Source organism: Nuphar pumila, chromosome 14, assembly GCF_984573655.1.
Source record: "Nuphar pumila chromosome 14, dmNupPumi1.hap1.1, whole genome shotgun sequence".
Taxonomy (NCBI): domain Eukaryota; kingdom Viridiplantae; phylum Streptophyta; class Magnoliopsida; order Nymphaeales; family Nymphaeaceae; genus Nuphar; species Nuphar pumila.
In genome coordinates, this window is record NC_143262.1 from 22,065,361 (window position 1) to 22,087,776 (window position 22,416).

General features: G+C 36.7%; 1 protein-coding gene across 1 annotated transcript in view; it reads left to right on the plus strand.

The window, feature by feature from the left end:
* The window catches only part of LOC149816608 (uncharacterized), a 115,349-nt gene that overhangs the window by 87,084 nt on the left and 5,849 nt on the right, over window positions 1-22,416 (plus strand). Inside the window, exons 5-6 of the mRNA XM_089986643.1 lie at window positions 1,192-1,315; window positions 3,845-4,118. Of these exons, the coding sequence (XP_089842769.1) occupies window positions 1,192-1,315; window positions 3,845-4,118 (398 nt within the window). The remainder of the gene's footprint in view (window positions 1-1,191; window positions 1,316-3,844; window positions 4,119-22,416) is intronic.

Here is a 22,416-nt window from a genome sequence, read left to right on the forward strand (position 1 = left end):
TATATATATATATATATATATATATATATATATATATATATATATATATATATATAAACAGCAGAAATATTTTCCCTAAAAAAATGGCATAAATGTCATATAAATAGAAATATTTGCAATAGCAAAGATGTTTATGGCATGAATATTTAACATATAAATAATAATTAGGGAATATTTAGTGATGTAACTAGTATCTAACATAAAAAATATATGAATTAGAAAAAAATATCAATTTTATGAACCACCAAACTAGTACATCAAGCATTACAATCAACTAAATTGTTATGATGTATAAACCATCTGATTGAATAATTAACTGTCATAAAGAGAGCTTGGTTGTGGACTTGTGATATTGATAAAATAATCAAGATTTTCAATTGTAAAACCAATAAAAAAATCTGACATAGTAAATCATAGTAATTAAATAGTTAAAATAGCAAGAACATTATAACTTAATGAAAATTAACATGGAAATAGGTCTATGCACAAATAAAACATATAACAACTCCATTATTGTCATCAGCATTCTTGTATATGATGTTAATCATTTGTAATTAAAACTAAAAGATCTTGTAATGTGAAGGTAGTTATGTGTGGACTGGGTTAATCAACTGGATTGACTTATTGAAAGTGTTCTGCTGGATTTTTAAACTATTGTTTTTGTTCTTTAATTGCGATATATGGTGTTGAATATTCTTTCTGTAGTTACTTTTGTCATTTGTTGCCATGTTTTGGCATTCTTTGTTATTTCACACAAATACACTATTCTGGTTGTTGAACAGTTTGCATTCTTCTCTCCCCACACCCACCCCCCCAACCACCCCAATTTGTTGCTGTTCTGATGTTTCGGCATCCTCCCCCTCCCCCTCCTATGGAGGCTTCTCTTTTTTCTTTTACCTGTAGGATTGTGCATGTATTAATTGGATTGGTTTTGATATGGAAATATGATACACAAATACACACAACATATTTTAATAGCTTCAAGTGCCCATCAGTTTTATGTCATGATGTTGGATGTTTAAGTCCCGCAATCTTGAGGAATTCATTTCATTTCTTACTTTGAGTATAATTCTTCCCATTCAGCTCATGAGCTTTTATTTAAATCAATTATAATGTAAGTTGGTTTGATTTAGATTTTTCTTTGTTATTCTGTCTGTGATCATGTTAATTTTTCATTTCTAATTTATGCAGGTGCCTTGTTGTTTTTTGCATTACTGGGGGTGTCCGGATGCTTTATAACTTGTTATGACCGACGTGTGCGTAATGACCTTGCTCAACCTTGTCGAGAGCTATGCCTCTGTTGCTGCCATCCTGGGTAATATTATAGTTTTTTTTGTTGCTTTCTTTCATTAATCGGCATCAGCATTGGAAAAACTTGGCAAGTCTACTTGTGGTTCATCTCTTGATTCAACTAGTCTACCAGAATTGTTGACTTGAGGATGTGGCTTTGTAGCTATCATGACTGCACAGTGCTCAGGCTTCTCAGAATTGTTCACTTGACTCAAGTGGCTCAACTATGAGAGAGAGAGAGAGTTTCTTTGCCATTAGTTTATCCCTCTAGAATAGATTGCTTGGATTTTTTAAAAATGGGTTTCTTGGTGATGATCACAAACCAGAACCATATTAAAACTGAGAAGACAAAGAAGGTTGGAGCAATTTGTATTGATTTTTTAGAGGTGAGTTTGCTTACTTTACTTGAGTGATTCAATTGAGAGAGAGAGAGAGAGTTTCTTTGTCACATTGTTCTGCACTTCTAGAATAAATTCTTTGGGTTTCCTAAAATCAAGAGTAGGGATGGCAGTGGGGCGGGGCGGGGGACAAGGTCTCCACCCCCGCCCCGCCTCAAGATTTTATCCTCCACCCCCGCCTCCATCCCCGGCGGGGAATGGATTTTATCCTCCATCCCCGCCTTCATCCCCGTTTCATGTCCTCCATCCCCGGTCCAAACGGGGATGAGGCGGGGCGGGGATATTGCGGGGAAAAGTGGTCGGGGCGGGGATGAGGCGGGGATCGTGGCGGGGACGGGGCGGGGAAAAGTGCACGTCCATCCCCGCCTCCACCCCCGGACGGGGATGGATTTTAACCTTCGTCCCCGCCTCCATCCCCGTTTCATACCCTTCATCCCCAATCCAAACGGGGCGGGGCCCCGCTTTCCCCCGGTCCACTGCCATCCCTAATCAAGAGATTGGTTTATCAAAACTAGTGCATATTACCAATGACAGATGGTGAATTTGATATTTGGTGTTCATGAAGATGATGATGACCATATATCTTAGACTCCTAGATTGATAGGATGGGCCAGAATTGTCAGTCGAGGAAGCGGGAGCGGGAAGCGAGGTATTTCTAAATTTTTAGGAAGTGGGAAGTGCGGGACGACTTAGAAGCGAACCGGGAATTGTCTCGGAAGCGAGAAGGGAAGCGAACCTGAAGCGAAGAGGGAAGCGACCTAGGATTCAAGTGGGAAGCGAATAGGAATCAAGTTTTCCCAATATTGAGCAAAAAAAAAATTTAAAGGCTCCAAGCCCCTAAAAAAAGAAAACTTACTTCCTGATTCTAGGAAGCGAGTGGGAAGCGAAATGGGATTCATGCTTCCCATTTAAAAAGGTCGCTTCCCCGCACGTTTCGGAAGCGACACGTTTCGTGTGTTTCCTTTAACCCTGGGATGGGCTGCTTTTGCTCTTTTTTTGTTTATTTTTGTGCATTTTGCAAGGCGTGGTTATTGGTTTTCACTTTTAACACTTTGTTTTTTTAATCTTTATGAGTTGTGAGTCTTGTGATTGCATTATTAAATGGGAAATAGGAATGCTATATAGACATTAGGACTTATATTGATAAATGACCATTATTAATGCTTTGTTATATATTTAATTTTGAAACTTCCATGTGACACCTTCAACAAGTTTGCAATTAATATATGCTTCTTATGACTTCTTTGGCATGCTTTTCATGTTTATTTTCTGATGGAAATGCACTTGTTTGGAAGAATCATTATTATTAACAGTCTATTGCTTAATTGTTGATGCCATGCAAAACTATTAAGTGTGTTTAATAAGGAATTTTGAGCTTGGAGTTTGATTAACTTCTTTTGTAGTGTAGATAATTCTAGCATTTGGATTCAACAATTTATGCTCGTGTCTTTTGGCATTAGTTTTTTCAAGTTCCAATTTTTTTATTAATTGATTAGAAATTAATTATTATTTTTTATCATCTATTTTTTTCATATCTAAGACAAATTTTTCTTTTTTGGTACTTTTAATTATGTATTGTATTTATATAAATAAAGATATAAAGTCCTAACTGATCCAAGTCACCCAAGTCAACCCAGTGGCCTGCAAGTCAAGGGTTGACAATCTAATTCTGAGTCAAATGGTTCCTAACATTGCCTATATTTACTGCTTCTATGTCCAAATGCTGATGTCTTTCTGGCCCCATAAATAATCGTAAAAGTTATATATTTGTTTTTGGTTAAGGTTGCAAGTCTCTCTCTCTCTCTCTCTCTCTCTCTCTCTCTCTTTATTTGAGGTCTCTTTAGTTAAAAGCATGGATTTTGCTTGCCTTTGTTATGCCAGTGCAGAAGCAAATGAGAATGTTATTATGCATGTTCCATATTCTAGGTCATCTTCGTTCTATGTAATTTGTCTCTGAATAATTATGGGATGATATTATGTTCATCCTTTATCTTGCTCGTTCGTTCCATCTGGGAAATTTTCTGCTACTTTTGCAGTGATATTCTTTACTTTTGAAAAATATTTGATCTGTGATTTTTTGTTACTGGTCTGGGATACAGCTTCAGTTGCTGCGCTATAAATTTTATGATATTATCTGACATAATATTTCTATGCAGAGCTTGTACCGATTGCCATTTACCAGGTACCCTGTGCATGTGGACTGATTGTGCCACTTGCTTCGAGAGCTGTGCAAGTACAGCTGGCGAATGCGGGACGTGTTTAGGAGGAGCTGGTGAAGCTGGTTTCCCGATACTGATTATTGTAGGAATAATTATTTTAGGACTATTCACAGTGATTGGCATATTCTACAGTGTTCTTGTGGCAACAATGGTTGGCCAGAGAATATGGCAGCGTCACTATCATATACTGGCAAAAAGGATGCTTACAAAAGTGAGTTACAGTTTCTCAAAAATTTATTTTTGCTTTCATGGTTTGGCATGATTTATTTGTATTCTGAAAATCCTGCATTTTAGTGGTATTGGAATGGTTTCCATTGATATGCATACTTTTTTTGGGTATAATGTGTTAAAATGTAAAACTGTACATATATGTATATATAATAATATTATATTATTATATATATATAAATACATTTTTAATTTCTTTCTTTTCTGTATTTTTTTTCCTTTATTTTTATTTTTTGTCTTTATGTCATCTAGTTCAGTTTGAACTAGAATGACTCTTGCTAGTCAAGTCCTGTCCAGACTTGACTAGCAATAGAGCTGTTGGACTGACACATTCCAACAGCTCTAAATAGAGCTGTTGGACTGTGCCCAACAGCCCCTCTTGTATTTTTCTCCAATGCTTCTTAAGCAATTGGTTTTTCATATCAATAAAGAATACATTTTTATTTTTATTTTGTTTCCAGTTATACCCTTTTTAAGGGTTATGCTTTAGTGTCATTCTTGACACTTGCTCTTGTTAATCAAAGCTCGTGTTTCGAAGATCCCCATTTCATTTCATGGTATCAGAGCCGCGGAAGTACTAAATCTTGAGGAAAAGCTGCCTCGGTTTCCGTGCCCGTTTGCAAAAGTGTTCGCCACTTGAAGAGAAGTGTTTTATCACTTCATTGGAGAAGATTTCACATCTTGTTGTATTGTTTTTTTTTTTTTTCTTTCTCATTTTCCTTCTTGTTTCTCTTCTATCCCTATTCTTTCTCTCCTTGTAATCGATGGATGACAATGATAAAGTCACCATCATGCCTATGAAACTAAGCGATACGAACTATGTAACATGGGCTTCAATCATGAAGCACCATATATGGGGAAAAGGCTTATGGGGGATTGTGGATGGTTCCGATTCGGAACCTAAGCTATCTCTTACTAAAAAGGAGGGAGATAAAGACGTCCCTCTATCGGAAGAAGAGAAAATCAAGGCTATTGCCTCATACGAGAAGAAATGGAAAGAATGGAGAATATCTCATGCGAAGATAATGTCATGGCTTATCAATAGCGTTGACATTAAAAAATGCTCAAGTCTTGCCAAATTTGATCATGCCGATAAGGCATGGGAATACCTTAAGAATATGTATTCCCTTAAAGATATTGCACACGTGTGCAACCTCCAAGAAAAAGTTCGAATGATGACACAAGGAGACAAAACTATTCGTGAATATTACAATGGGTTGTCCGAACTTTGGGAAGAACTTTCCCTTTTAGAACCAAAGTGGCATTGTGCCGAAGACATCGAGCTTCGTCAGAAACAACTCGATGTTGAACATTTTTACCAGTTTATCACTGGATTAAGGCCGGAATTTGAAACCACTAAATCGGCCCTACTTCACCGGGGAAAAATTCCTTCTATTGTTGAAACTATTGAAGAGTTAACAATGGAAGAAAATCGTCTCCAGAAAGGTTCTTTAAAAATTGAAGATGATTCCGTTTTAGCCGTGTCTAGACCAGGGAATCATGTTCGATCATATAGGCCTCCTCACTTTAACCGACAAAATGGTGACTATGATAAGAAGAAAGTTATTTGTCATCACTGTCATGAACCGGGACACTATAGGCCACAATGTCCCAAACTTAAGGAGCTGAGAGAAAAAAGAGCTGCAATTGCTGGATCGGAGCCTAAAGATCAGGATGCACCAGTTTCCCTGGCCCAACTAATGGAGATCCTTCAGCCCCTCATCAAAGGTGCCTCTTCCTCATCTGAAGCTTCAACCGGCGCAGCAGCCTCATCTTTTTCTGATTTAGGTAAAATTTCTTGGCTTCTTGACTCTGGTGCATCTTTTCATATGACCCCAAATAATCAAAGTCTATCCAAATGTGTTAAAAATAAAACAAGTGTGTCAAAGGTCTTTACTGCTGATGGGACTTCTCTTGAAATAGAAGGAATAGGAGATTTTGAAAAAATTTATAAAACAAAAAAATTTTTTATTCCAGAAATTAGACATGTTCCCAAATTAAATTTAAATCTTTTATCTGTATCTCAAATTTCTGATTATGGGTGTAATATTTCTTTTTCTTCTCATGGTTGTTGGGTACAGGATCGCCAGTCAGGCAAGCTGATTGGGGAAGGCCATAGAGAAGGAGGACTCTATTACATGGATTTTTTGGAAATGCCGAAGAAAGTTTTTTGTTATAATATTCAAAAAATAGAGTTGGAACTGTGGCATAAGAGACTTGGTCACCCACATATAGCCAAAATCCAACATTTTCCAAATCTAGGGAAATTTTGTAACTCTGAATCATTTGATTGTAAAGATTGTATTCTCGGCAAAATGAAAAGATTACCATTTCAGAACAGAACCTTTTTCTCTTCAAGACCACTTGAATTAATACACTCGGATGTTTGGGGTCCTGCACCAGTAATTTCTAAAGGAGGATTTGTTTACTATGTTATTTTTGTCGATGATTTCTCCCGACATACGTGGATGTACTTTCTCAAACATAAGTCTGAAGTATTTTCATACTTTCAAACTTTTCATAATATGGTTAAAAACAAATTTCAAAATGATATTACTATTTTTCGCACAGATTCAGGGGGAGAGTTTTTATCCACAGATTTTCAAAATTATCTTAAATTGCATGGCATCACACATCAAAGATCTTGTCCTTATACACCTCAACAAAATGGACTGGCAGAACGAAAACATCGCCATATTATAGAAACCACTAGAACTTTATTAATAGCAAATCAAGTCCCTAAAGACTTTTGGGCAGAAGCTGCCTTAACTGCCACCTATCTCATTAATAGGATGCCATCTTCTTCGTTACAAAATATCACTCCCATTGAAAAACTTATGAACATTTCTCCAGACTACTCTAGATTAAGAATATTTGGGTGCAAATGTTTCATATTTACTGACAAAAATGATAAACTTTCCCCTCGTGCGATTCCCTGTGCCTTTTTAGGATATGCTGAAAACCAGAAAGGTTATAGATGTTTTGACTTCAAAAATAATAAACTATATGTGTCTAGAAATGTTTCCTTTCTTGAAAAGGAGAGCTTCTTTGATTTTAGAAAATTAAAAGACGTCACTGAGTACTCCTTTTTGCTAGATCTAACATCAACATCTGATGAATATGACCTTGATTGTAACTTTGATGATGATCCAAGAATTATTGATCTTAATGTTGAAAATGAAGAAGTTCATAGAGATACTAGTATTCAATATTCCAGGCGACAAGAGTCTAATACTCCATGTGCACTTGAGAAATATTCTAACATTCCAACTAGACAATCATCCCGAATCTCGAGGCCTCCAGAAAAGTTTGTATCATACGAGTCTTTCTCACCCACATATAGGGCAGTTATTGCATTAATTCACTCATATGAAGAACCATCCACATATTTTCAAGCAAAAAATGATATCAAATGGATAGAAGCCATGAAAGTTGAATTAGATGCACTTGAAAAGGCTTCTACATGGAATATTCAAGATCTTCCTCTAGGGAAGAAAACTATAGGATGTCGATGGGTTTATAAAATTAAAACCAAGAGTGATGGTACTCTTGAAAGATATAAAGCCCGTTTAGTAGCCAAAGGTTATGCCCAAGAATATGGGATTGATTATGAAGAAACCTTTGCTCCGGTGGCTCGTATGACTACTGTCCGAACCTTAATTGCCTTAGCTTCTATCAAAAAATGGTCTATTTTTCAAATGGATGTCAAAAATGCTTTTTTAAATGGAAAGCTAGTTGAAGAAGTATATATGGAACCCCCTCCTGGTCTAAGTATTCCTAAGGGTAAAGTCCTTCGCTTAGAAAAAGCTCTTTATGGACTTAAACAAGCACCAAAAGCTTGGTATGATAGGTTTAGTCGTGTTATGATTGATATTGGTTTTCAATTCTGTTTAACTGACACTGCTTTGTTTATTAAGAATTCTGATGCAGGGATCATTGTGCTTCTTCTCTATGTGGATGATATGATCATCACCGGAAGCGATAAACAGGGAGTTGAAACAATCAAAACACTTCTTAAATCTCATTTTGAAATGACTGATTTGGGCTTGTTGAGATATTTTTTAGGCATTGAAGTTGCTTATTCTCCTAGAGGATATTTATTATCTCAGACTAAATTTGCTTTTGATATTGTTTTCAGGTCTGGTATTACTGATGATAAGAAAGTTGACACTCCAGAAGTTGTTAATGTTAAAATGAAGATCGATGATGGAGAACTTCTTGCAGACCCTACTCCTTACAGACAGCTTGTCGGGGCACTTTCCTATCTATCCATTACCAGACCAGATATAGCACATGCTGTTCATACAGCAAGTCAATTTCAACATGCTCCTACTTCTGTTCATATGGGAGCAGTCATGCGTATTATCAGATACATCAAGTCCTCTCTTTCACGAGGACTTTTCTTATCTTCCTCCTCTTCTCTTGATTTAATTGCATATACTGATGCTGATTGGGGAGGTGATCCCAATAACAGACACTCAACCACTGGCTTTTGTGTCTTTTTAGGGGAATCATTAATCTCGTGGAGGTGTAAAAAGCAGCAGAAGGTATCTCTCTCATCCACCGAAGCTGAATACAGAGCCATGGCAACCACGACCATGGAAGTAGTTTGGCTCCGACGACTGCTTGCTGACATGGGAGTTGAAGCAACAAAGGCTTCACAAATGTGTTGTGACAACAAAAGTGCGATCTACATTGCCAGTAACAGAACATTCCACGAACGCACCAAACACATCGAAATGGATTGTCACTACGTCAGAGAGGAATATCTACACGGGATAATTGATCTGCCATATGTCACTTCAGAATATCAGTTAGCAGACCTCTTTACAAAGCCTCTCGCTGCTCCCCGATTTCACTTTCTCTTAGACAAACTTTCGCTCATTGTACCGTAAGTTTGAGGGGGAGTGTTAAAATGTAAAACTGTACATATATGTATATATAATAATATTATATTATTATATATATATATAAATACATTTTTAATTTCTTTCTTTTCTGTATTTTTTTTCCTTTATTTTTATTTTTTGTCTTTATGTCATCTAGTTCAGTTTGAACTAGAATGACTGTTGCTAGTCAAGTCCTGTCCAGACTTGACTAGCAATAGAGCTGTTGGACTGACACAGTCCAACAGCTCTTAATAGAGCTGTTGGACTGTGCCCAAAAGCTCTATTGAGTCCTCTTTCAGCTGTGTATATAAAGGGGTGCAGCCCCTCTTGTATTTTTCTCCAATGCTTCTTAAGCAATTGGTTTTTCATATCAATAAAGAATACATTTTTATTTTTATTTTGTTTCCAGTTATACCCTTTTTAAGGGTTATGCTTTAGTGTCATTCTTGACACTTGCTCTTGTTAAGCAAAGCTCGTGTTTCGAAGATCCCCATTTCATTTCATAATGATCATAAAAAAAATGTTATCTCCAAACCTTTAGGTTTTCATTTCTAATTTGTCAAAGTTTTTCCTTTGCTCAAAATGTTTAGAGATCCTATTGCTGCTGTTAATGACATCCTAACTGGGAATATTCATACCATTTCCATGCACTCAAGACTTTGCAGCCTAGTGTAATTGATCATAAGGCATATTATTAATTAGTTCATATAGCAGATGTGAGTAGCATCTTCAGGCAATTTTGTCCCATGATTGAAACATATTGATTGAAAATTCTACATTCCGAATCAGGGGAGGGCAATAAACAGATAAAAATCGGATCAGATCATTTTCTCTGTCGTACATAATTAAAAATTTAAAAACTAAAATGCAAAGTTTATGGAAATATTTGCCCTCAACCAAACCACAAATAGATGACACTAATTCTAGTTCTGATATTTTAAGAAAACAAAAGAAGAGAAGAAAACAATTACACTTGGTCCATGGGTGCCAAATGAAAAGGTGATGTTACTGAAAAGCAGTGGCAACCTTACCATTGTATTAAATAAGGTTTGCTAGCTTTCTACGCACAGTTGCACATGACATTGGAAAGAATAACACAACATATGTTATATGTTCTTAAACTGGTTGGGTGTAATGAAATAAGCAGAAGTACAAGAGAGAACCCAATAAGGGTTTAAGAGAATACAAAGAGAGTGCACACGCACTAGTCCACCAAGGGACAATACAATCACAAAGTGAGAATGAACTCAATAGTACAACACATGCATACAATAACCACTAAGGGCCAACACAAAAGATAAAAAATATAAATCAAATTCATAAAATTCTTAAGAAAGCATTGAGAGAATACAAGAGCAAGACACAAGGGGGCTGGTCCAACGGCTAGTTGGACCAGCCCAACAACTATATAGTACAAGAAAAAAAAGAAAAAAACAGAAAAATAAAAAATAAAAAAGACAAGTCAGTACCTAGAGGACTGACACTATTACATAATTGAAATGACTAAAATACCCCTGATGGGTATTTCGATTCACATACACAATATATATATGTACATTAATACATATAATTTAACACTTCCCCTCAAACTTACGGTGTGATCACCGAAAGTTTGCTAAGAAGTAATATAAACCGAGGTGAGGTCAAAGCTTTAGTGAAGAAATCTATCAGCTGGCATTCTAAAGTCACGTAAGGCAATTCAATAGTTCATCGCAAAAAATCCTCTCGGAGATAGTAGCAGTTTATCTCTATATGCTTGGTTCGTTCGTGGAAGGTATGGTTGCTGACAATGTAGATAACACTCTTATTGTCGCAACACATCTTTGAAGGACTAGAGATGACTAAGCTCATATCTTTGAGTAATCTCCTTAACCAAATAATATCCATAGTTGTTGCCATGACTCGATATTATGTTTCAGTAGATGACAAAGACACCTTTTGTTGCTTCTTATACCTTCAAGATAAAAGAGAGCCCCCTAAACACATACAAAAATCAATAGTTGACTCTATTATTCGGATTATCTTCCCAATCTGCATCAGAGCAATTAAATCTAAAGAAGAATAGGATAGAAATAGCCCTTTAGTTATAAAATTTTTTATATATGTGACAATTTCTTAAAACAACACTCATATGCATCGTAGATGGAGCATGTTGAAATTGATTGGATGAGTGTACCGCATGAGAAATGGCTGGTCTTGTGATAGATAGGCAGGTCAAGAATTCAATTGGTTGCCCGTATGGAGTTGGATCTTCAAGAGGAGTTCCATCTTCCAATCTTAATTTTTCATCTACAACTTCTGGCGCATCCACTTTCTTATCATCAAAAATTCTAGATTTGACAACAATATCTGCAACCAACTTCATTTGAGACAAGATATATCCTCTACGTGAATAAGTCATTTCAATACCTAAGAAATATCTCAGAAAACCAAGGTTAGACATATCAAAATGTTTTTTTAGAATATTTTTAATTTCACTGATTTCCTTTTTGTCAATACTTGTAATGATCATTCATCAATATATAATAGAACAAAAATGTCAGTACTTGTATCTTTGACAAAAAGAGCAGTGTTAGTATAACAAGATTTATAACACAAGTTTAACATAACTTTGTTAAACCTATCATACCAAGCTTTAGGTGCTTGCTTAAGCCCATTTAAAGCTTTTCTTGACAGAACAACTTTTCGATCTCAAAACCAAAAGGAGAATCTATGTACACTACCTCATTTAGGTCTCCATTCAAAAACACGTTCTTGACAACAAGTTAGTAAATAGGTCATTTTTTAATGGAAGCAAAGGCAATTAGTGTTCGAACACTAATCATATGAGATACGAGAGCAAAAGTTTCTTCATAGCCAACATTTGGCTAGTAACCTAGCCTTATATCTTTTTAATGATTCATCCCCTTTGGTTTTGACTTTATAAACCCACCTACATCCTAGAGTCTTTTTTCCTATAGATAGTGGTTGGTTTTTTCACGTTTTGGCTTTCTCAAAGACTCCTAATTTTAGGTTCATGTCACTAATCCATTCGGAAATTTCTTTAGCCTCATTGTAGTGTGAGGGTTTATGAAAGGAGTGAATAGACATGAGGCATGCTCTATATCTAGGTAAAAAGGTTTCATATGACAAACCTTTCAGGAAGTCTAGAGGTTCTATTAGATTTCCTAACACTAGTTTCTCCTAAATTTTGGTTTTCAGAGTACCTATCAAGTGCATATGGAAGGGTGTTCAAACATTTCTTCTAGAATATATTTGAGTATCACGATTCTGGGTATCCTCCGTGGGAACACGAGAGTCATCAATATGGATATCATCAAGATCATCATTAACATGTAATAGTTGGTCAAAAACCTTCTTGTGCAATAAGTCAAACAAAAAGAACTACTCAAGATCATTCTTAGGCTCATCAAAACCTTTTTCATTTTCGAGAAAGTTTACTATAAAAACCCACAAAAAGGGGGTTTCAGACCCGGGTCGGGGCCGGCCGGACCCGACCCGGGCCCGTTAGGGTTGTAAAACCTGATGCAGGGGTGAGGGTTGAAAGTGCACTAGGATCGAGGCAACGAGCACTAGAGGGGGGGTGAATAGTGCTTTTAAAACTTTCTGCGGAATATTGAAGGATTTTGCAAATCTCAAAGCAAACACACAAAGAACACAAGATTTTATCCTGGTTCGGTCAAACCCGACCTGCATCCAGTCCCCAAGCAAAACCCGCTTGAGATTTTCCACTATCAACCTTGTAAACTACAAGATCACACAGACCATAACCGGTCCCACTTTCAGTAACAATCCCACTGAAAGCAAACAACTCCTTTATACCAAGGAGTCCTTCTTTTTACACAAAAGAAATAACAACTTACAATACAACCTATGAGCCTTCCTTTTGAATGCAAATGAGATGCAATTGGCTTTTGAGGTTGTTGAAACACTCTACTCACGAATTCACTATCTCTCAAAGTGATTTGAGTGAAAAACTGAAGTGAAAATATCACGTGAGTGAGAAAACAAATACTTGAATGAATAGGAGTGAAAAGCAAGAAGTAATTCAATATAATTCTATTGAATTTTGATGTTTTTGAGTGTAGAATGCACTCATATTTATAGTTAAAATATTCCATACGTTGAGAGTATGAAAGAGTGTCAAAACTGTCTATTTTGAACGATCAAAACGTTTGAAAAATGAAAAGACACGCCTATTTGAAGTTTCAGGAAAACGGCAAAATTAGTCGACTGAAACATCAGTTAGTCGACTAATAGTTAGTTATTAGTAGACTGACAGTTATCGTCGGTCGACTGATCTGTTAATCGAGCCGTTTGAAAATCTGAACTTTTGAAACTTAGTCGACTTAAGAAAAGTTAGTCGACTGATAATATCATCAGTAGACTGAAAAACCTTTTAGTCGACTGCTGTTAAAAACTTCTGAAAAACAAACATTCTGTTCGGTCGACTGATAAAAAGCATTAGTCGACTACTGCTAAATTTTTCAGAAAACACATGTTCTGTTCAGTCGACTGATAAAACCATTAGTCGACTGCTGCTAATTTTCCAGAAAACAGACATTCTGTCCAGTCGACTGATAAAATCTTCGGTCGACTAATTTGACAAGAATGACTTTTTAGAAAATATGGCGCGAAAGGATTAGTCGACTGATAAGTCTATTGGTCGACTAATAAACATGAAAATTTAAGAAAAGAGTTTCTTTTAGAAAAGTTTTTCTAAAGACTTTTAAGGTGAAATGCAACCTAAATATGCACTCTAAGTAAGGCTCTTACAAGAATCTAAGACTTTTAATGAATTAAACATTTGCACACTAGTCTTCAAAGATTCTTCACTGAATTCTTCAAATTCTTCATAGCCTTAGCTGAAATGCAGTTGATTCCACTTGCTCATCATCAAAACCTTGTACTTGAAGTATCATGTATGGCTTCATTGTCGTAACAATCTCCCCCTTTTTGATGATGACAAACTTAATCAAAGATGAGACTTTTTAGATGCATAGATGGAGATTTTGCTCCCCCTATCAATATGCTGCAAAACATTAAAAGTTAGCACATTTAAAGCACATATATCACATATTGATTGGTTTGCATTTCCATTCATCATTTTTTCATGCATTTAGAAATACATTCATTCAAAGCTTTCTTTTTCTCTTAATTTTGCATTTCTCATGCAAGATCTCCTGTAATGTAATTGCTATCATCTTTTTCTCAAGATCTCCCTGCAATTTCAAAGTAATGCTATCTTTATCTTTTTCTCCCCCTTTGTTAGAATAAAAAAGAGTAAGGGCAAAAATAGCATAACCAAAATAGACTTTTAACTCGTATCTCTATTTTAAAACACGGCAAGAGAGTTCCGGCGTGTTTTGAAGATGCGCCAGTCACTGCAAGAGGATTCCGACGTTTCAAGATCACGGCCAGAAGATTCCGGCGTCTCCTTGTTATGGTAAGAAAATCCCGGTGATGATGGAGTCGAACGGTACTCCGAGGTTTTTTTTTTTTTGAAGAGAGAGAGAGAGGCAAAAGAGAAAGAGGGGTTTTTGGTTTAAAGGGTTTCGTTTTTTTTTTTAAAAAAAATGAAAAGGTACGAAGTGAAACGATGCCTCTTTTTAAAAAAAACGGGTTTTAAAACAAATCCAAGGGGTGTCGAGTCCCTTCACTTAAAAATTTAAAAAAAAAAAAAATTGTCGACTAAAACTTTATCGGTCGACTAAAAAAGTGCGACTTATTCTAAAAATATCATCAGTCGACTAGAACTATATCGGTCGACTAATATGATGCGATACATTCCAAAATATAAAAACACCAGTCGACTAGAATTTTATCGGTCGACTAATATAGTGCGATTTTGAGATTTTGTTCAAAAATCAGCATTTTTATAAATCCAAAAATGAGCAAATACCTAGTTCTCTCCTAATTCTCATAAAATCTTCATTTTTAAGAGGTTTAGTGAAGATATCGGCATGTTGTTCTTTAGTGGAAATAAAATTTAACGAAATATCTCCTTTTAACACATGATCTCTTAAAAAATGATGTCTAACTTCAATATGCTTAGTTCTTGAGTGCTGAATAGGATTTTTCGAAAGGTTTATAGCACTAGTGTTATCACAATAAATAGTTGTTGTGGAGTAGTTTAAACCAAAATCTTTTAAGGTCTCTTTCATTCAAAGTACTTGAGAACATGCTAAACTAGCCGCTATATATTCAGCTTCAGTTGTTGAGAGTGATACTGAATTTTGCTTTTTACTAAACCAAGAGACTAAGGAATTTCCCAAGAAATGACAAGTTCCACTAGTACTCTTGCGATCAGATTTACTTCCTGCAAAATCTGCATCACTATATGAAACTAAATCAAAGGAAGATGATTTTGGATAAAACAAACCGAAATCTGAAGTATCTTTCAAATAACGAAGAATTTGTTTTACTACAGTTAAATGAGATTCCTTTGGATTAACTTGAAATCTTGCACACATACAAACACTAAACATAATATCAGGTCGACTAGCAGTTAAGTATAATAGAGATCCGATCATACCTCTGTAGAGCTTAGTATCTACACTTTTACCATTTTCATCTTTATCAAGAGAAGTAGTTGTACTCATAGGATTCCTTCTTGATTTCGATGAGTCCATCCCAAATCTCTTGAGAAGTTCTTTTGTATACTTAGCCTGATTGATGAAGATTCTTTCTTCAGTTTGCTTTATTTGAAGTCCAAGGAAGTAGTTTAATTCGCCCATCAAGCTCATTTCAAACTCTTCCTGCATAGCCTTAGCAAATTCTTTACAAAGAGAATCATTAGTAGAACCAAATATTATGTCATCAACATAAATTTGCACAATAAGAATATCTGAATTAAAATGTTTAATAAATAAAGTGGAGTCTACCCGACCAATGGAAAAACCAGATTGTTCTAGAAAATTTCGTAGTCTTTCATACCACGCTCTTGGTGCTTGTTTGAGTCCATACAGAGCTCTTTTCAATTTGTAGACCTTTTCTGGATATTTCTCATTTTCAAAGCCTGGAGGTTGCTCTACATAAACTTCTTCATTGATGTGTCCATTTAAGAATGCACTCTTAACATCAATTTGATATAACTTGAAGTTCATGTAACTAGCAAAAGCAAGCATCATACAAATTGACTCTAATCAAGCCACTGGTGCATAGGTTTCATCAAAATCTATGCCTTCTTCTTGATTATAGCCTTGTGCCACTAGCCTTGCTTTGTTACGAATGACTTCACCATTTTCATCCAGCTTATTTCGGAAGACCCATCTTGTTCCAATTACTGGATGATCCTTTGGTCTATCAACTAGATCCCAAACATCATTCCTAGTAAATTGGTTAAGTTCTTCAGACATGGCTAAAAGCCAAAATTCATCATCACATGCCTCATTGATATTCTTTGGTTCTAATTTAGATATGAAAGCAACATTTGCAATATATTTTTCTAACTGCCTTCTAGTTTGGACACCACTCTTTATTTCACCAATAACTTGTTCATGTGGATGATTAGGTACTTCTTTCCAAACCGGTTGAAGAGGAATATTTTCTTGAGAAGTACTCTCTATCAAGGGTTCTTCTTGAAGTGTTGCTTCTTCTTCTTCGCTTAGAGGAATAACCTGCTCACAATTCTCATCAAATGCAACATGTAGAGATTCTTCAATAAAAGATGTTCTTTTATTGAAAATACGATATGCTTTACTTCTAGAAGAATATCCAAGAAATATTGATTCATCTGATTTTGAATCAAACTTATCAAGATTATCTTTGGTATTTAACAAGAAACATTTACTACCAAAAATTTTGAAATATGAGATCTTTGGTATACGATCATAATACAATTCAAAACATGTTTTATGTAAAATTGGTCGAATAAGAACACGATTTAAGACATAACATGCTGTATTAATTGCTTCAGCCCAAAAATATTTTGGTAAATTTTTATCTTGAAGCATGGTTCTAGCACATTCTTGCAAAGTTCTATTCTTTCTTTCAACAACTCCATTTTGTGGAGCCGCTCTAGGAAAAGCAAAGTTGTGAGATATACCATGTAAATCACAAAACTTTAGAAAAGATTCATTTTCAAATTCACCACCATGATCACTACGAATTTTAATAATAGATGTAGATTTTTCATTTGTAATTCTTCTACAAAGTTTAGAAAATTCTGAAAAAGCATCATTTTTGCTTTTTAGAAAAATCACCCATGTAAACCGAGAATAATCATCTACTATAACAAAAGCATACTTGCTACCATTCAAACTTTGAATTCTAGATGGTCCAAATAGATCTAAATGTAAAAGTTCAAGAGGATGTTTTGTTGAAACTATATCTTTTGCTTTAAAAGAACTCTTGATTTGTTTACCCCTTTGACAAGCATCACATAAGTGATCCTTTTTATATGGTATTCTAGGTAGGCCTCTTACAAGATCATTCTTGGATAATTTTGAAATAATTTTAAAATTAACATGTCCAAGTCTCTTGTGCCATAACCATTGAATTTCATTTGAAACAATAAGACATTTTTCATTAAAAGAGGGTAATTAATCTAGATATAGTTCATACACATTGTTTCTTCTTTTACCTTTAAAAATAATCTTTTTAGATCAGAAATTAAGCATAAATTATTTTCAAAAGAAACATGAAAACCTTTATCACATAATTGACTAATAGATATTAAATTATGCATTAAACCATCCACTAAAAGAACATTTTCTATCAAGGGAAATTTTGGATTACCAATATTACCAATACCTATCACTTTTCCCTTGTTATTGTCACCAAAGGTGACGGTTCCTCCATCCTTATTTTGGAGGGTGGAAAATAACTCCGGCCTTCCAGTCATATGTTTGGAACAACCGTTGTCCAATATCCATTTGCTCCTTATGTTGTGTACCTACAACAAAATCAGAAAACAGAGCATTTGACCCCTTTCTATTTTCGGGTCCATGAGAGTTAGTCTTAGGAACCCATATCCATTTGGATTTTGGTTTCCTTTGATAATAAATATTCTTTCTATAAAAGGATTTAGAATAAACATGTCTAGAATAATCATATCTAGATGCATTTCTATTAGAACTAGAAAGTTTAGTTTTATGAACAAAAGGTTGAGAATAATGTCTTTGATTTTTCACCACATAGTTTGGTCTATTTTGAGTATCAAAGAAGCTATATCCCAATCCGGTTTTATTAACCGAGCATCTTTGAGAACCAAGAAGTTTTTCTAGATTCTCTTGACCATTTGTGAATTTGGTCACTATAGAAAGAAGATCATTTGACTTTTCTTTAAGACTAGATATTTCCTTTTGTAAGAGATTGGTTTTAACTCCAATTTCTTTTATCTCAATTGCTTGGCAAGAATTTTCCTTCTTGAGATCTTCTAGCTCTTGAAGTAACACTTTATTTTGAGAGTCAAGAGTTAAATTTTCAGTTTTTAACTCTTTATTTTTAGAACTAAGACTCTTAAATTTAGCATATAAATCATTAAATGCTTCAAATAACTCATCATAGTCAAATTGACTTACCGAATCTTCTTGTGCTACAAAACACATGTTGGCGACTTCTTCATTTGATTCTTCTACCTTTGACGTACCTTCATGAGTCACGAGAAGAGTATGCCAGATTTCATTTGCTGTAGAGCATTGAGAGATGCGATTGAATTATTCCTTGTCAACGGCACAATACAGCGCATTCATAGCTTTGGCATTCAGTGAAGCAGTCTTCTTTTCATCATCGGTCCATCGGTTGAAATCAGTTGATGGAGTTTGGTACTTTTCTGAAACAACTCTCCAGATATCGAGATCCATGGATTGCAGGAATATTGTCATTCTTACTTTTCAGTATCCATAGTTTGTTTCGTCGAAGAGAGGAGGACGAACAGAGGAACTTCCTTCTTTGTGCTGAGATGTTGTAGTTGCCATGCTAGATGATGGTCAAATCAAAGTAATAGCAAACCTGTGCTCTGATACCAAATGAAAGTGCACTAGGATCGAGGCAACGAGCACTAAAGGGGGGGTGAATAGTGCTTTTAAAACTTTCTGCGGAATATTGAAGGATTTTGCAAATCTCAAAGCAAACACACAAAGAACACAAGATTTTATCCTGGTTCGGTCAAACCCGACCTACATCCAGTCCCCAAGCAAAACCCGCTTGAGATTTTCCACTATCAACCTTGTAAACTACAAGATCACACAGACCATAACCGGTCCCACTTTCAGTAACAATCCCACTGAAAGCAAACAACTCCTTTATACCAAGGAGTCCTTCTTTTTACACAAAAGAAATAACAACTTACAATACAACCTATGAGCCTTCCTTTTGAATGCAAATGAGATGCAATTGGCTTTTGAGGTTGTTGAAACACTCTACTCACGAATTCACTATCTCTCAAAGTGATTTGAGTGAAAAACTGAAGTGAAAATATCACGTGAGTGAGAAAACAAATACTTGAATGAATAGGAGTGAAAAGCAAAAAGTAATTCAATATAATTCTATTGAATTTTGATGTTTTTGAGTGTAGAATGCACTCATATTTATAGTTAAAATATTCCATACGTTGAGAGTATGAAAGGGTGTCAAAACTGTCCATTTTGAACGATCAAAACGTTTGAAAAATGAAAAGACACGCCTATTTGAAGTTTCAGGAAAACGGCAAAATTAGTCGACTGAAACATCAGTTAGTCGACTAATAGTTAGTTATTAGTAGACTGACAGTTATCGTCGGTCGACTGATCTGTTAATCGAGCCGTTTGAAAATCTGAACTTTTGAAACTTAGTCGACTTAAGAAAAGTTAGTCGACTGATAATATCATCAGTAGACTGAAAAACCTTTTAGTCGACTGCTGCTAAAAACTTCTGAAAAACAAACATTCTGTTCGGTCGACTGATAAAAAGCATTAGTCGACTACTGCTAAATTTTTCAGAAAACACATGTTCTGTTCAGTCGACTGATAAAACCATTAGTCGACTGCTGCTAAATTTCCAGAAAACAGACATTCTGTCCAGTCGACTGATAAAATCTTCGGTCGACTAATTTGACAAGAATGACTTTTTAGAAAATATGGCACGAAAGGATTAGTCGACTGATAAGTCTATTGGTCGACTAATAAACATGAAAATTTAAGAAAAGAGTTTTCTAAAAAGATTTTCAAAAGAGTTTCTTTTAGAAAAGTTTTTCTAAAGACTTTTAAGGTGAAATGCAACCTAAATATGCACTCTAAGTAAGGCTCTTACAAGAATCTAAGACTTTTAATGAATTAAACATTTGCACACTAGTCTTCAAAGATTCTTCACTGAATTCTTCAATTTCTTCATAGCCTTAGCTGAAATGCAGTTGATTCCACTTGCTCATCATCAAAACCTTGTACTTGAAGTATCATGTATGGCTTCATTGTCGTAACAAGGGTTTCTAAAAAACCCTCTCCCCTGTGCCCCCCCCCCCCGCCCGCGTGCGTGTCCTTTATATCACGCAAGGGTGAGGGGGAAGCCCTCACCCCTGTTCATCTCTCTCTCTCTCTCTCTCTCTGTGCGACATCGGTCGACGACAGCGTCGCCGCTGTCACCGACGACGACCTCCCATGTACGTTCCCCCTTTTCTTCTTTTTCCTCCGTTCTTCTTCTCCTTCCTCTGTTGGCTCGTCAGGAGGCCGACCCTATCGCTCCCTCCCTCCCTCTCCCTCTGTTGACTTGTCAAGAGGCCGGTGGCCCCCTGCCGCGCCCTCCCTCTCCCCCTGTTAGCTTGCCGGGAGGTCGGCAGGGGGCCGACGACACCCTGCCGCACCCTCCCTCTCCCTCGGTTACTCGCTTGGAGGCCGACAGGAGGCTGGCGACCCCTGTCGCGCCCTCCCTCTTCCTCTGTGGTTGTTGACGGCCCCTGTCGCACTCTCCCCCTTCTCCCCATGTCTTCTGTGTACGCCAGGAGGCCGACAGGAGGCTGATGGCCCCTACCGCACCTCCCCTCTCTCCCTGTATTTGTCGGGAGACCAGTAGGAAGCCGACGACCCCCTGTCGCGCCTCCCCTCTCTCTATGTCTTTTGTTGGGAGGCCGATGGCCCCCCTTGCTGCCCCTGTTTCGGGCAGGCAGGAGCTCGCCCCCCTGCTGCCCCTAGTTCGGGCAGGAAGGGGCTCGGCCCCCTGCTGCCTCTGTTTTGGGCAGGCATGGCTCGCTCCCTGCCGCCCCTCTGTTCTCGGCAGGCAGGGGCTCGCCCCTACCGCTTCTTTTTTTTTAGCCGCAGGCAGGGGCGATACCCCTGCTTGACTTTTCCCCTCTTCGGTAGAACCACCAATGGGAGCTTCGCTTGTTTGGTTGGAGTTGTTAATACATGCCACCATATGTTGGGACGTTGCAAGCTCAAAACCCTATGTTTCATTTTATTTTGGGTTGGGGTCGGTCCCAACTCGGTAAACGTTCCATGTATGTTGTTAATCACTCTTATTTGTTGTAGTATGCATGACATATCCCGCTCGTGCTCCACGACCCGAGCTTCGCATCACCTATACTCGTAGGCGCTCGCAGCAACACAACCTCCCGAGGTAGGGGAAAGTCGCACGAGGACTTTGGATGAATTAAATAAAGTAGTTGAATCCTGGGATAAGAACAACTGATATATTTTCTTGCATATGTAAATATGGATGAATATGACTTATGATGGCCTACTCTTTACTTAACTTTATTTATCAGAAATTATGTGTTTCTTGTAGCTGCCACGTCTTGTATGCATAGTATGAGTTTTGCAGTTAGTTTACTGCCAGTAATCTTCTCTACTTGCTTCTTGTCGTTATATTGCATATTTTTAGATTTGCTATCACTTTCTGTTCTTGTTGTTGCCCTCAGGCAAGCTCGTAGGGTGTGCAGGTGCGCGTACCATATTTTGCGCCTTTTGGAAAGGTGCGAAATTGTGTATAGGCACTAAAAGCTCCAGAGGAAGTGCTTCCTTGTGCAAGGCCGACTTCTCGAGAACAAGATCTTGTTTATAAAGCTTGTGTTCCATTTATGCGTTGCTAGATGCAATTAATTGTACCCTGAGTCGGTTACTCGAAAGGAATGATTGGATCCACGACGATCCCAAGACTTGTTTGAGTTTTTCTTGTATCGTAGTGTTTGAGCACGCCAAGTATATTACTGCTTTTAAGTCATACGAAACAATGTGTGAGGTTATCCTTTGGGAAACCCATGACCTACTATCGTGGCCGAACCTTTAGACCAGTGTGGTATATACATTACGATAAGTAGTATGAGAAGTCGTTGTGTACTTCGAAGTGTACAATGAGTACTCTGTTGAAGTAAATGAAAATAATGATGTTCACCTCTATAGGCCAACGGCTCAAAGAGCAGTGCATGTCATGTATGAACTAAATGAATTGCAATATATTAATTGTTTTCCACTCATCGTA